At 38.1% G+C, this 17,273-nt stretch overlaps 1 protein-coding gene across 1 annotated transcript in view; it reads right to left on the bottom strand.

Annotated features, from left to right (window-relative positions):
- The window catches only part of LOC139687195 (regulatory-associated protein of mTOR-like), a 68,025-nt gene extending 55,140 nt beyond the window's left edge, over positions 1-12,885 (bottom strand). The window contains exons 1-6 of the mRNA XM_071584318.1: positions 12,597-12,885; positions 12,310-12,412; positions 11,796-11,917; positions 8,465-8,584; positions 6,221-6,367; positions 2,005-2,171 (exon numbers count right to left, since the gene is read on the bottom strand). Coding sequence (XP_071440419.1) covers positions 2,005-2,171; positions 6,221-6,367; positions 8,465-8,584; positions 11,796-11,917; positions 12,310-12,412; positions 12,597-12,746 — 809 coding nt within the window. The 5' untranslated portion in view covers positions 12,747-12,885. The remainder of the gene's footprint in view (positions 1-2,004; positions 2,172-6,220; positions 6,368-8,464; positions 8,585-11,795; positions 11,918-12,309; positions 12,413-12,596) is intronic.
- Positions 12,886-17,273: the final 4,388 nt, after the last annotated feature.

The following is a 17,273-nucleotide window of genomic DNA, read 5'->3' as shown; positions in this document are numbered from 1 at the left end:
CAATTTGAGCACTTTTGAACTTATTTTTGGCCGAGGTCGCCAAATCCCAAATAAAACCGATTAGATGGTCTTCTGACTTAGCACTTTTTACGTCATTTGTCCCTACGTGAATTATGACAACACTTTCATCACCATCACTAGCCATATTAGCGATTTTATTGTCCAATTGTTCCACTCTTATCCCCGGAAAACACTGAACGCCTTCATTGATACTTTCGCCACAACCTCTGACGAAACGTATTATGGAATCACCAAATATTTTCACTTTGGGTGGCCCTGGATCACCAAGAGACGTCCCCTCCCTTGACACTATGTCCTCCCTCGTCGGAATCACTTCCCTCTTCGGTCTCACATTTATCCTATCTTTCCTCCCATCTCCTCCCTTCTTTGGCTGCTCTCTCCGCAGGATGCTTTCCCGTATTCCTCCAGCCCGATCGGCATCTACATCTACATCTACTCAATACCCCGCAAGCCACCGCAAGGGCGTGTGGCGGGGGGTGCTAGGACACCACCCATAATTTAGAAAAGAAAAATAAAAAAAAAAAAATCACATGCAATAACAACAAAATCATATATAAAAAAAAAACATGGCATACATTCATGCATGAACACTTACACCCCACACACATGCAAACACTCAAACTACCAACTAACATACACATGCACCTGAAAGTATACCTAACATCTCTATAGTGTTTAATTTTGTTCCGACTTGTAAATTCAAAGTTTTTAATATCCGCGTCACATGAGCTTGTTTCACTTCTGGTCGGCCTTAAATCTTACGGTTTCCTCTTATCACACCTTGGGACAAAGTGGAGATCATCTTCGACTTGCTGTTTCACCCGCCGCCTCATCTCTGTTAATGATGCTTTCAGGGCCTCATTTTCAGCGTTAAGACTGAAAATTGTCTTACGAGCGATGTTTAAATCCGCTTGCAGCTTTTCAATTACCTCCTCTTTTTCTTCTAAACCTCTTCGATTCTTCTGACTTTCACACTTACTACACTGCCAATTATCACTCAGGCAATCCTCCAGTTTACTCTTAGAGCAATTAAAGTGGTACCGAGAGCAACACACACTACACTGGACTCCATTTCTCAATTTTCTATGGCAAATTAAGCATGCTGTCGATTGCCCGACATATGGCAGTTGTGGTAGACCTATCAGATCTAAATCAATGCTGAGAATTTGAAGGTAGGAAGTTTTTTTCAAGATAAGATGCTATTTGCATATACATGGCTTTTTCAAATATTTTAGCAAATGTATTGTGGACGGCTATTGGTCTGTAGTTGTTCAAATCAATGACATAGCCATGGTTTTTATAAATGGGCACTACTTTTGATTCTTTTAATTGGGATGGGAAAATCCCTTGTATCAAAGATTCATTAATTAAAAATAAAAGGGGTGCTTTTATGGCTTCAAAACAATGATGAACAACTTTACCAGGAATTTCATCTGGGCCAGCACTGGATTTGTTTCTGAGTGAGGAGACAATAGTTTTTAGGTTGTTTTCAGAAGAGGGCTTGGCAAACATTGACGATGGTGCACTTGCAAAAAGCACATTGAGCACAGTATTAAGTTAAAAGGCATTGGTGAGCCTCCATTTAATGCAGATAGCAAAATATGGTATTTTACTTATTTCTTTACATCCTTAGTTCCAATGGAAAAATATCATTAACTTTGCAGGTGAGTTAAATATGCTATGAGAGCAGTTTCGATAAGAGCATTTCCTCCCGAGGATCCAGAGAGCAATTTCCACGGTGACATAGGTCAACATTAATGGATCTTTCTTCACTTTGGTCCTTGCCGGTTTCTATTGTAGTGGAGTATGTGGTATACGTGTAGGTGAAAATATGCATTAAAATATTACGAGGCAAGACCTCCGCATTTTGTTCATTGATAGGAGCACTAGTTGTATAAGCGTTAACTAACAGGATTTATTATACCCATCAGACGACATGACACCTGATAATAGGAATGGAAGGAAAAAAAAGAATATTCTTACCAACGAAGAGCTATTTTAATTGGAGTGGTAAGGCAAGCTGTGAAAATGTCTGCAGGTAGATCTGGGTTCATTGGCAGGATTTGACTGGCTGCACATGCGGCTAGCTGAATGCAGTTCTTGAATGAGGGAGGGGGGGTAATCGTCCCCCTATTCTGAGATGCTAGTTGCTGTAAAGAAAGTACATTCTTCAAACATGATATCATTAGATCTGAATAAGAGAGCTTGACAGGTTCATATTTGATTCAGGTTATGCTGGAGATAAGTACTTCAGCAACCATCAAGGAAAGAACTGACACACAAACTTAAAAAAAAAAAAGCACAAAACATTTTTATCAGATTGCGAGACCATAGAAGGCACGGGGCTATTTGTGAAAATATGAGCCATGGGGTTGTGATGGGGCCCTAAAATTGTGATGCCTCAGACCAATGAGAACAAACACTTTAGATTCAACACAATAAAATTTCAGAAGCCGCCCACACACAATGAGGTTAAAAGACATTGCCCAAATTCATGCTGTGTTTCCAATTTCAATTGTCAGTGCCACGTATAGAGGCAGCTCAAACAGCACTAGATGACGGCGAAATCAATGTCCAAACTGGACTTGAATGCGTTGAACCCTGGCACACACTTTGCATGGCAACCATGGGATGCTGGAAAAATGTTTGCTACCTGGAATCCACAATGCAAATTGCATACTTTGCTTGGTCTGAGGGTGCAATCAATAACATTGCTAGGAAAACAATTGCAGCTAACAATTATTCCACTAACGCCTCTACTTTTTGAAGATTTGTTCCTTAGAGAACATTTAATATGAGCATTTGTTTGCAAATGGCAGAGAGGAAGAAGTGAAAGGGTTTCACCCACAATATTCATCAAATTCCTCGAAATGATTACCGACACCCAGCACCAAATTTGATTTCCAATACTGATAAATTTTAACGACCAACTGAAACACTTTAAAAGTCTAGAGCAATCATGATACTTATTCAGGACTGCAGAAAGTAATGAATATGCTCAAGTTGTTAATCATTTCCAAAATATCAAGCAGGTTTTATGTAACATATCAAAAATATTAAATCACAATATAATTAACCATTTAATGATTTCAATTATTTAGTAATTAATCATGTATTATTTATTCAAAAGATTATAACTATGTACAACAAACTCTAGGGCCCTAACTGGGCAATTTAATGCGTCGACTAGTTTTGCTACGCCATAGCATCATCTGGACTGGTCACATGACAATGCTACGCAGCACAATAAATTCTTTCCTGAGGAAACCCAGCCTTAAGATTCTTTCTTTGTGCACCACAAATAGATTTCCACCAAGTGTTGGCCTCAACCATCTCTCAAAGAGGCAATTTAGTTCACCAGAGGAAATACCAATGTTCACTCTAGCAGGGAAGATGGATGCACAGCATGTAGATCGGCAATGGGATGTTGAAGACTGTGATAGAGGGGAGAATGTTGGGCAAACAAGGAAGGGGCAGCAATTGGATACGGGCATGTTGGACGGAGTGAAGGGAGGAAATATAAGGAGATGAAGAGGGGCCCATTTGCAGAATAGGATGTCTGGTTGTGTTTTCTTAGGAGAAACAAGGGAATCGTCACTGTACCGTAATGAGTTCATGTAAAACCTAACTAAACCAGTAGATTATCAATAATAACATCAAGGGACTAGGTAGTCCAAGAGGCAGAGCATTAAGAGTACTAAGCAAGGAGGGCAAAGGTGGTCCGATTCCCAGGGATGCCTCTGGCCATCCTCAGCTTCACCCAAGCTGTTTTTTTTCCAGTACCAGGTCTTTCCGGGAAACCACTGTCGGACCACGGAAAGGAAATGGCCCCCCTCATTAATCTTTATGCGTGAATTTCACAACCCTTAGGGTTAGTACTAAGGTAAAGCGCTACCCTAACCCATCAAACTGACCTTTGGGTTTACAACTGTGGTTTTTCCTTAGGGACAAACTTTTAATTTTTTCACAGAGAAATAGGGCCCCCACATCTGCAGCCCTCGTGTAGTACCCTTGAATTGCTGGATCTTGAGGGCACTGGTTATGCGTATTTATACATATTTATTTCTTGGATCATGGGAAAAAGAAGAAATATGGGGTTTTCTGTTGAGATTAAACTACACCAATTCCTGGGGTTGGAAAATGCATTTACGATCTGGACATTGCATCCCCCCCAGGTTTGAATGTTTGTAGAGGGGAAGCACTACAACACTAGACATGTGGTGTAGAAACTGATTTTCACTAGTGACAACATCCATAAATGTAGGGTGGGCGCCAATATAAAATCCTCTCTTTCCATTGCCATCAGATTGAATACAGTGTTTACATTTCCCTTTTTAAGAATTTAGAATGAGTTGGCACCTTCACTACTATCAATTTATTGCTGTTCATCAGCTTTCCATCTTCCATTTCAGTCATCCCCTTGCAACACACTGACCTCATCTTTCATCAACACTCGCAGCTGTTGAAGTAACAGGGTCCAACTGAACCTATGCTAATTTTAAAATGCCTTTAAATTAATTTCTAGTATTCCATTGTGGCTATGGAAAGTTTAGCAGAAATAATAATAATAAACACTATGCTATTACAACTGTGAGAATCAGATTAAAAATTGCAGATGTAAGTAGTCCAGTGCAAACATAAAAAAATTTAATGTTTATTATTATAATGCTGTAGGAATGCTTCAAATTTGAACAGCCATATATAATTCACACTGTCCAAAATATGGAACTATCAAATTGAATATACCATGTCATCCCATGGGATACCTAACTTAACCACTGATATTTCCATTAGTGGACAAGTTTTTCAGGAACTATTTAGGGGTATTTCAACCCAAGCTGTGAGATTTTTCATTTGCTACATCTTCCGGGGGGACCACAGGTAGACCAGGGAACACCCCCCCCCTTTTTGCCCTGTCAATGCGTGAAATTCACATGCCATATTGGGCTTAGTATTCATTGACCTCTACCATAACCTATCAAGTCAACTTATGGGTAAATTGATGTTTTTGAATGCAAATGCTGTCCATTTGGGAATATGCCCAGTCAACTAATACGTCAACTTTGCAATACCATTGAGGTGGCTTTAATTGAATTCTTACCCAATTTGAAAGTGTCACCAGAAACTATAACGTCGGGCCTTTCACCTCACTTGACCGTGATTATCCCATTGGATGAAGAATACGTAGTCTGCCCAAAAAATACACAAACTGGTGGCCATGACGTGGACCATAGCCCCCCCTTAGCCCACTAGCCAGGCGCTGGTTGCCTGAGGGCCCAATGAGCCAGCCGTCTGTGCTTGGCGGATCATTGAGCTGTGCGTATGGTATGCCTGTTATGTTAGTTTCCATTGTCCTTGTTTTACTGTTTGTTGAAAATGGAAATTGACAAAATCACGGAGCAACGAATCAACATCAAGTTTTTTTGGTGAAGTGCACTAAAAGTTATCAAGAACTTACTTTTGGAAGGTATTTGACGGCTGTTCATAGGGTGATAATGCTCTCCAGAAAACATCCGTTTTCAAGTGGATTAAGCGTTTCAAAGATGGCACGGATGATGCAAGGCCGGGACGACCTTCAACCACCTGTGTTGTTGACAACACTGATTGTGTGCGGTCCCTTGTCCTTACTGATCGTCAAAAAACTGTCCGAATGAACGAGCTGATGAACTGACTTTAGGAAAATCAACTGTGCACACGAAATTAACTGAACACGATGGATGGATTCTTCGCCATGACAATGCACCCAAGCATTGATTGCTTGCCAGTTGCCGGCAAAAAATTCAATCACCTTGATCCTTGATCATCCTCCTTATTGGCCACATCTCAACCCTTGCAAACTTTCCCCGATTTCCAAAATGCAAAAATGTGATGAGGGGACATCACTGGGAAGATGTGGAAGACACAATAAAGCAAGAAACGACGAGACAACTAAAAAGCCTAACTGCCGAGGAGGACTTCCAAGGGTGCTTTAAACCATGGAAAAGAAGATGGAATAGGAGCATAGCAATGAATGGAGAGTACATAGATGGGGACAAAATCGATGTAGACTAAATTTTGCAAAATCAAGTTCTTATGGCCTCAGTTTGCATATTTATTGGACAGGGTAGTACACTTGATCTCACTTGGGAGGTGAGATCTGACAATATCCTGAGTGAGTTATTGGCGAAAATAAAGCAAATAGTTCAACAAGTTTCCTTACTTCATATTCTTTCTCATGCTGATCAGCAAACTGCTTAAAAGATTCCACGATGATTCCAGCGTTGGAACAATCGTAGACATAAATTGAAGGAGACCCCATCCACGTCTGCAAGTCATAAACTGAGAGAGGGATGTACTGGGTGTAAGTCTGAAAATAAATAAAAACATTATAAGACAAAAATATCAATCACCATTGATTCAACTACAAACATTATTCCATTTACAAACATATTCAAAAAAGTACTTACATTAATATGAACCAATTATCACATGTTAACATAACAAATAAAGAGTATACACTCCATTCAATGAGAGAATGATTTGTCAAAGTGGAGACTGAACCTTAATATGCAATCTTAATCCAAGTATATATGCCAACAACTGACCATGAAGAAAATTAAATGGTTGAAATAAATGATGGTTGAGAAGAGAGCATACGCAGAGTAATGGGAGACCTCGTTATTCAAGTAAACTTGTGATTGGTCAGACGCACGCTATTGTTGGGGAGGGAAGGGCAGAAGATGCAGCCGGGGAATTTGGACTGGGAGCAACAAACAAGAGGGGAGAGGAGAGTGTGGGATTTCACCAAAGAAGCAAACTTGGTATCTTAAACATCTCTTTCAAGCGTTATCCATGAAGGTGTGCCTGGAAAATGCCAGGTGGCATTAATGTCAGATTGGCTTCATAACTATCGAGCAGAGGTTTAACACTCAAGTCAAAGGCAGTAGAGCCCCCCCTCCCCTCCAGGTCGTCATGCAGGGAGTGACCAAGAATCAGTATTGATGAGGAGTGATTTTAAAGTGCAACAAAACTAGAACCAGGGCCGTGCCATGATAGCTTAGAAATATATTGATGAAAGAAACCATTAGCAAAATGCTTCGTCCTGTTTTTTATACGAAAGTACACATGCAATGTTATTGTCAAAGCTACATTTAAATTTATAAGAGCAAAACGTTGAAATGTAGGAAAAAATGATTATTTCACAAAATGTATCATGAAATTAAAAAAAAAAATTGCGTTTTTCATTCCAAAAGAAATTTGCAGGTTCAACAGATCCACTGGTATTTAGTGTAATTGTGCATGGTGGGAGAAATTCCAGCCCATATTAATTAACGGGTATGCATACAATATGAAGAATTAGTTATCCAGTCAGCAGTCAAATGCATTGAAATTCAGGAACATTTAATGCCCCAAGCAATGTTGTACCATTTCCAAAACTTTGACCATCGTGATGCAGGAGAGTAAACACTGAATCCCAAGGCCGTATTCTGTAGTTTCCTTCATAGTGTAGCATGCCCACTACAATGAGCGTAGCTACAATGAACGATCCCGCCAGCCTTGTGTGAGAGGATAAGCTAATAAGGCATGGGTTGGAGAAGTCATTAAGACCTCAAAAGAATTTCGCAGTAGTTGGATGAAAAGGGTGCATCAAAATTATGCTACTAGTAACTCAAAAAGAATGGAATAATCCTTAGAAAAGAGGGTTCAGTCTCATTCGGCATCATACAGTTCAAGTTACCTCATGCTCTAATGGAACACAGGCAAGCTAAACAGGGAGAAACTTAAGAAAGTGATAAACTGATAGAAAACTACAAAAAACAGACCAAAAGTACTCGTTGCTTCGAGTCTGATTCAAGTCTACACATCTATGTTACTTTGTAGCCAAACGAAACAAAGCTGTTTTCATCGTTATTATAAATATGCTAGGAGTGTTAAAATTTTGAATGTCCCATTTCTACGTGGCTCAGTTATTCATTTCAGTGGAGTTCACTTGATCCTGGATACTAATTGAAGGAGAGGAATCTTTAATCTTCCCATTCAAATAATTTATGTCAGCAATATTGCATCAGAGAGTGATGCTCAGCCAATATGGTCCTTAAAGGCCGAGGCTCAAACAATAAGAATCAATTTACAACCAATGCATAGCATGACACAATGTTGACATCCAGCCAATGCCTTCATCGACCAGCCAAAAGAATGGAAGCACTTTGAAATGAATAATCATTACACCAATACTTGGGAATTAACCTTTCTCTGCAGTGACTTTTGCCTTCCGCCATGATATCAGAGTTCAATAAAAATTCAAACTCAATTGAAAGCAAGCTTAAATGAATATTTTGCCATAATAATAGTTTAATACAGCTGTTTACTGAGATGCGCTGCAAACAAAAAATCGCATGAAAATGGGCACACCCACTTCTCTATCTTGCCACAAATGATTTAATAGCCAATGAAACAGCCTCACCCGGTTAAAAACCCAAACTTCCCCGTTGGTGGTGGGTCGCGGCACACCGTGTCCATTGTAGTGGAACAGAACACGCTCCTCCTTGGAGTTGCGTCGTAGGGAGGTGCACAGCTTCTTCACCTGGAAGCAATAACAACATGGATGTCACACTAATGCAGAGTTGACTGGAAAATAGATTGAGATTACTCCTTCCGACTGAACTGCAAATCATGCAACAACCAATGATGGGCCACACATACTCGAGGCACACGAGGGATTTACGAGGCATGACATGTACGACGCACGTATGAAGTATGAATGGGTATCATGCTTCATCATGATTAAGCATGACACATATTTGCAATGACAATAGCACAAACAAAAATTTTCAAAAAGATACAGCCGGTATGTTGTTAGATAGGATGGAAAACTATGGTGTAGATAGGGCTAAAGCTGTGTAAATAAAGTTTTCACTCATTCATTCAGAGCAATCATGAATCCAGAAAGGTCAAGGGAGAGTCCACGCAATAGCTCTAGTCAAGTATGGTTGTCTAGTGATGCAAGCATCAAAGATCGCACGCATCCCAATCTTATCTTAATAACAACTTTAAGTGGCGTACATTCAAGAGAGAGAGGAAGAAATAATTAGCTCACACATGGAATATGCTAAATGTGCATATTTTGGAACAATCAGACAGAGTAGGCCATAATTATGGAATGAGATGGAGCCTGGAGGAGGGCGACCTCCGATAGATTTGGGGAAAACAATGTCAACGAAGGAAGTATGACTGGAAATGGCGGCCAAGAAGTCACCAGGCCAGGCTAAGGGTTTGAAAATTACTTAGTTATATTGAATTACTAGAGACACCAAGTGCAATTCCACAATTCTGCATGACATAGATAATAGAGTACACTACAAAGATAACACGAGAGAAATGCAAACCCCAAACTGATAAATTTCAATAGGGACTTTATTGATTCTATTATAAGTACCTAAATGATGGGATTTCAAAGTCAAGAGGCATAAAAGTTTTTTCCTAATGATACCATAATTTACAGATAAATCAGCTCATGCATTTTGCTGACAACAAATCAAATAATCGACGAAAATTGAAGGAAGTTATCAGCAATGGGACAGTATTATATACTCTTGAATTCTGTACAATGATTCCCCAAAGAACTTGCCAAATGCACGTTATTTCATATTATCCTGGACAAATACATTAATGTGCTTCAATAATTTGTTCAAGCTTGTAAGCAATAAATAAAAATTATGGCGATCTAACTGCTTTGTTATTACATCCTGCCCCATTCTCTTCTATTTGATACACTACACACAATACAGTATTAACATTTTGATAAATAAATAATTTTGTTACATTTAAAATATTTTAATCCAGAAATGCACTTACTGCAAAGATGCATTTTATAATTGGTTGCATTTCTTATCTTTGGGAAGGTACTTAGGAATCATAGGCAACCACTGTGCTGTACTCAAAGCCTCCTTTATTATGAAATTGAGGGTCAAATTCATAAAAATTACAATTGATTTTTCAATTAAAAAACAAATTTTGGTGCTCAGTTGGGTAGATGAACTCCCAACTATGGGCAACCTGTGCCATTTGGGTTCAGCAACATTTTTCTCAGGAATGAGACTAATCTTGGAGATAATTATTGTCCTTGTTTCTATGTGACGTTTGCTGATGAGGGATTGATTGTACACACCTGACTTCATTATTTGATTAATCATCATCAAACTCGCATTTCATTTGTTTAGACCCAAGAGGTTTAGACTTCACCTATCCATAAGGCCTGTGGCTGGTCACAGTGAATTTTTATGCCATGAGAAATTGTGCCAACCAGCACACATGCCAAAGCAAGACCTCTGGGTTGTTAAGCCACTCCTCAGGCAAGACTAAATGACATTTGCTATTTACAATTGCAATTTTTAGCACATTAAGATGGGCCTCTTTCTGCCAACCTAGAGGTCTTGGCTTTAATGTCCGCCTACGTGGGATTTTCTCCAGCTAGGGCTTGGGTGTTTGAATTTGTCTTTATTGTTCTTCTCATGTTGATAAATCCGATATTAATAACAAACAGGGTGTTTTTGGCTATTAATAAGTACTGAATAAGAATATAATCAGCAAACTAATTTAGGTATTTAATCCAGTAAGAAAACCCATTCGACTTTGATTATCACAATCATTAGTATAGCATTTTGCTTTCATCACCAAGGAAATTTTCATGCATTTTGCAGTGCAAGTGGCAGTTAAAACATTCTGATACAATTGCTTTGACAGAAAACAGATTATTATATGAAATAGCATGAGAAACAACTGGGACAATGAATATTATGTATCATTTGATTGATATAAATAGACAACAACAAGCCTTGAGTTCCAATAAAAGTAACCATCACGGCCATGGCAGGCTACGGAAACCATGAACCCAAATGAATGGCTAAGGGATCATCTGCCGGGAATCAATTAATGATGTAGGTGTTTACTAAGACCAAAAATATGCCATTTCAGATGTTTAAGCCATTGAATTTAACACTATATTCATACAATTTCTCTTTCCACCTTCAGCTGATTTTTTCCAATATATATGTGATTCTGTAATTCATATCATTAAATGGCATTTTCTACTGAACCCAACATTGGCAAACAGACAATAATAATAAAACGCAGTAGTAATAAAGGGATTTAGAATTAAGTAATACACATTTATAATGAAAATTAATAAAGTTCAATGCGAATTTCTAGTACTAATAGCACATTGATCAGGGATATTTACTCCTAAACCTCAAATAAATCATGAAATGGTGTGCTATGCCTATTTAAAATTTCTGGTACAACAAAGAAAGTTAAAAATGTTTAAATAAAAACGTGAATGGACTTTGATACTGATAATGGACGGACATCACCTAACTCAACTACAATTCTGCTCAGAAAAAAGAACTATTAGGGGATTATAATTCATGATTCCAGGATTCTAATGATGCACATTGCTGAACAAAATTCAAATTTCATAGTGGTTATCTTGTTCCTCGTTTTTATAATATTTTCATAGCAATTCTATGCGGAGCACAACAGCAATATACGAATGTAATTAAGCATGTAGTTATCACTGTCACTGGCAATTCCCCCAAAATGGTGTGCCATTATACATATATATATATATTTTTTCCCAACAAAAATGATGCAATTGTGGCCTATATTCATTTCCTTCACAATATTTTTTAAAGATAAGAGTGTCACAGAAATTATTGATCTTCAAAGGATTTGAAGGCAAACTAAATTGTAGGTGCTTCACCTAAATGCCTCATGAAAGGATATCTAAACATACGTACCTCCTCAACAGTTGGATCAAGGCTTTGCTTGTATCGAGCCCGAGGCTGCCATCTCTCATACTGCTTTTGCAGATTGGAACTTATAGCTTCCAGCGCTTTTTGAGGGCTCATTGACAAGGGATCTGTTCAGAAGTACATGTTGCAGAGTTAACGACGAACGAGAGAAAATTTTTCCGAAATGTTTAATTCGTGATGTAAAATGTACTCAAAAATATATATGAGAATTGTTTTTTAAAAGGAAGTATTTTATTTTTTATTACATTTAGGGTGTTTATAAAATATTAAATATATATGTGAAAACCGTAAAACAAAGGTTTAAATGCTTTCCAGTTCACAATGCTCGACTTAGTTTAATCTAAATATATATGTATCACCCTTTTATTATATGTTAACCATAGAGAATGTTATATATGAATTCTACTTTCATTAATGATAAATATTTTGTTTTCATCATAAAAATATTATATAAAATAATTATTTTAAATCTGGAACATTGATGAATATATACACCTACCTATCCAACATTCCAAGCGGGCGCAAGGCTGCGTCTTAACTATGTCTGGTGGATCGACACCAACATTTAGGCACAAAACTAAAGCAACACTGACAGTTTTCATCTGAAAATTAAAATTGCATTCTTAAAAATGGACGTTTGGTGTGTAACTCATATAATTACATCCCACAGCGAGAAGGAAATGGTGCATCTAAACTAAGCACAAAGTTAAGTTTGTAAACAATCAGGATTTCAAAATGTTAGTGCTGATAAGTACCAAATGAAGAAATTGACATAAATCTAATTACCCGCTCTTTCATCCTCCATGTTTGAGTGATGGCACTAGCACCTTCAATATTTTCTAAATGCCGTTTTTTCATGAAAGACAGCGGAAGTTTCCAGTCAATACATTCTGTAATCTCTGTCTCACCAACATGGTTTTCTGCTTTAGCAGCCATATTTACAGCTAAAACTCTCACTTTACACACATTTACATTTAGACAGGTATTACGCAAGCACTGCCTAATTAAAAACAATTAATCTACCGATAAAAACTAAACATAAATGAAACCAATCCTTCTCCCACGTTAATTTCATCACAGCTGATCACAGCTTTGCTTTCATCTGTTATTGGTACAAAAATCCACCAACAGAGGGAACAATTTTAGCTTTTACCACAAAATCAAATCGGTCTTCCGTGGTTCGTTTCAGAGATGTAGTTATTAGGTAGAATACAAACAGAAGATGTCGTGTATTTTTAGCTGATTGGAAACATTCAATTAAAATATACATCAGAAAACTTTATTGTGTTTCATAGTCTCCCTGGAGCTATCTCTAGGCTTTCTAAAGTGATTTGAAGAGCAGGAAGAATGTGGTATGCAGGTGATTACAAATTAAATGCTTGTGGATAGTTAGCAAAGGCCATCGAGAAATTCTTTGATTTTAAAACATCAAACGATGATTTTCTGTCGGCACTATAGATGTTAAATCGCAAATCGTGTTATCGAATGCTGTACTCGTAAAATTCACGACGTAAGATTCCTATTTTAATCGCCTAGCATTTTATAGCTGCACATTAAAATTCTGGAACGCTTTGCTAATTGATTTTACGGAAATATTTTTGACATTACTGCCTTTAACCCTTGAAGGTAAAAACCCTTCACGGATTAAGTAATATTATTTAATTTAGTCAGTCCAAATAAATGCAAAAATAATTAAAAGAAAGTGCAAGCCAACTGCAAGATGGTTTTCCCAGTGTTGCTCATTATGTGTCAAGGCGATTGTCTCTAGGTAGGAAATTCGCTTGACTCGTATTTGTAGGCAGCTTTTCGAAATGTATTCGACTAAGAGTAATTGACTAGTAGCGTCCCAGATTCCCTGCAGCAGCTACCTTGTCTCGTACGGGGACGAGCGTGAAGGTGCAAATTAGCTCCCAGCACCCAAGGTATCGCCTAACTCATATACCCGCCCCAACACTGCTATGTAGGTTAACGTCTGATTCTGGGGGCTGGATTAATTTTCCCTCCCAGAGGTTGCTGTATTGGTTTTGCTTGGCGTCATCTTAATCTCTGGGCCCAGAGAATTTGCCCTTTCTTCTTCCTCCTAGCCTAATTAGTCTCTGATTGTACCATACACACGATCAACCCTACAGTTTAAGAGAGAATTTTGGATGTTCCCTCGAAAATCTAACAATCAAATCAAAATTAAAGGTCTAGCGAAGGTTCCAATTGTATGTTTTTACAACAATTGGAACCCCTTTATGGACATCATCTGGTCATTGAATAGTTATAAATTAAGAGCATCTGGCGAACAGATAGAGTCTAAAATTAGTCTGGTGTATATTCACCCCCTGTCACACACCCTAGCGGTGGCTTGCAGGGCATTAAAATATCTAAAATATTCTTAGATTCTTGTTTCCATTCGGCGCCACTAACGACCACGACCATCCCTATCATATTCCTGCCCCTTTCTGGTTTTCCTAACATTCTCCCCGCAATTAAAGACTTCAGTATCACATTTACGATCAGTAAGCTTTTCATCCATTTTGCCTGCCTTCTCATGATTTCTCCAAACAATCCCCCCTTTTACCATCCTTAGAACTTCCTCGTTTGTTTTTCTTTCTGTCCACTTCACTTTCTCTATCCTTCTCCACACCCACATTTCAAAAGCCTCCAATATATGCCTACATCCTGTTCCGATGACCATATTTCCGTGCCGTACATAATTACTCCCCATATCAAAGTTTTGACGAGGTTTTTCTAAATAGTCTTACTCGACGTCACTGTCATCAACCCCCTCCTCCTCGTGAAAGCCTCTTTGCCTGACGCTCATTTAACATTCTTCGACCGCGGTAGAGTCATGTTCGGGTAAAAACTAGTCTGGTGTGTATTCACACTCTGCCACACATCCTAGTGGGGGCTTGTAGGGTACATTAAAAAATAAGTAAAATAAAATTAAAAAAACGCAACTTTTCTCCTTTTCTCATCGCTATGTTCCAATTACTTTGATCATTTTGGTCCAAAAAAACACTTCCGAGATAAGTAAACTTCAACCTGCTCTACTTTTTGACCTCCTCGACTAAAACGTTTAACTTAGCCTTTATCTTACTGGAAAACCCCATTATCTTAGTTTTATTTACATTTATTCTCATCCCATACCATAGGCACTGATTCCCATTCAATCAGCAATGCTTGCAATCCCTTGGCTGAATGACAAATTAGAGCTTGGTCATCAGCGAACCTAACTAATTTTACGAATTCCCCACCGACTTTCTTTCCAACATGCAGTTCCTCCCAGGCCTCTTTAATCATTTCCTCTGCATACAGGTTAAACAGCAACGGTGATAATGGGCAACCCTGCCTTACACCTCTTCCTAACACTGCCCATCCGGACTCCCCGTTTCCCACCCGCACCTGAGCAGTCTGAGACATGTACAGGTTGCGGATTAGCCTCCTTTCCCTCCAATCTAAACATTTATTTGTAAAATACAAGTCTATATATATATATATATATATATATATATATATATATATATATATATATATATATATATATATATATATATACACATTCAAACACGAAATCCCGCCAAACGGCGAACAAATACTAGCAATGTAATGAAATAATTGACTAAAAAGAGACGTTTCAGGCGTGATATGGTGGAATATCATGATTAATTAAAATTAGCAATTTTCCACAAAAATAAAATTTAATGCGACCGGTTTCAATGTTACTACAATCACCTGATGATGATGTAGTAACATTGAAACCGGTCGCATTAAATTTTATTTTTGTGGAAAATTGCTAATTTTAATTAAGAAATAATTGACTTTGTAATTCCACACACTAAAGTGTGTGGAATTACAAAGTCAATTATTTAATTACATTTCAATATGTTATGTGAATTCCATAAAGTTACGCCTGAGACAACAAATACTAGGGAATATTTTTGCATTCGTGATCTGCTGGATTCCGCCTTCCCCACCTCTCCTGTGTTCGTCCTTTATGTGTGTTCCTATCCCTTTCCCTTATATCTATTTCTATATTATATATATATATATATATATATATATATATATATATATATATATATATATATATATATATTATAGCACAACCTAGTTGTTAGCAGTATCGTATCAATAATAATGTCCGGGGATAATAGTGTCTGAGTAAGGGGTAGGTGGGTCCAAAAATGTTCCCCAACCCCTAGATATTAGATATTTTATTACCCTGCTAGCCACCACTAGGGTGCGTGTCAGGAGGTGAATACATTAATTATGACCCGAATATTTTTACCCCTACAGCGGTCGGACAATTTTATTCTGATCCCTTATCGTTCGTGGAAAAAATTACATCTTAAATATATCTGTTTTACACTTAAACTCTCTCATTTTATTGAAATTATCTCGTGTTCCGTAGCATGATGGGAGTAATGATGCATTTTCAGCATCACTACTATAGAGACGTTCTTCCAATTTATGCCACAGTTTTAAACTGTAATTTAACCTTCGCTCCGTGAGCGATTTACAGCCTAGCTCTTCTAATATTATGGATACGACACTAAATTGATCATTGCAACGGTGCGGGTATTTCTGCTGATAAACCTTTGAATTAGCAAACACATCTGTAGCACAAAGAATATTTCGGCCGAATTACTTGCGTTGACAGTGCATTGATTAATTAGGCGTTTGAATTAAATATAAAGGTAACTTTTTCAATGTTTCAAATTAGGCTGGTAATTATCCAGCGGCGAATTGTTTGCATTCCATTTAAATTCATGGAAGACACCCGACCTGTTTCGTCGCTTATCATGATGCCCAAGCGAATGCAGGCGGAATCGCCCTCAGGTGCAAGGGCTTCAAGGAGGGGACTTCCTTCAGTTACGTACGCATGCAAGACTTTTGAGGGAGAGGGGCAGTGGGCGTTTCATTTCGCCCGGGAGGAATCTTACCTAGGATTTACTTAGGCATTTCTTCATACATTGTCTACGAAAAAAGAATGCTAATTATCCTTGATGACCAAAGACCATTTTGCGCAATCGCTCATTAATCAAATAGTCGCTTCACAATTATTCAAGTATTTATCAACCCATCGTAAGATTTTCAAATGGTTGATTCATTTCACTATATCTACATATTTATATTAAACTAAATAAATAAGGCGTCATGTACGTTGGCGTACTTTTTTCATCACATACTCGTAATTTAAGTATGTACGCGCACTCGTAGCGAAAAGTGCTGGCGTCTTACCCAAATGAGATTTTTTAAGGAACAATTGGCCATTTTGGCAAATTAATGATAGCGCCGATGGTTGTGTAAGAGGGTTGACTGATTCTGACAAAGGGGAAAAGGGGTCTAAAGCAAAGAAGAATGGCCTCACGTAATAATTTAAGGACGACCTCGAAGCGGAAGGAGGTACGTGGGAGAGGGAAATGCAGCCAGGGAAGGGCGGGATGGGGCATCAATCAGGGTCTGATGCCCAAC

This window comes from Hetaerina americana, unplaced genomic scaffold, assembly GCF_022747635.1.
Source record: "Hetaerina americana unplaced genomic scaffold, ioHetAmer1.1.p SCAF_179, whole genome shotgun sequence".
Taxonomy (NCBI): Eukaryota; Metazoa; Arthropoda; class Insecta; order Odonata; family Calopterygidae; genus Hetaerina; species Hetaerina americana.
The sequence above is the reverse complement of the archived record's forward strand: the minus strand, read 5'-3'. Positions and strand labels throughout refer to the sequence as shown.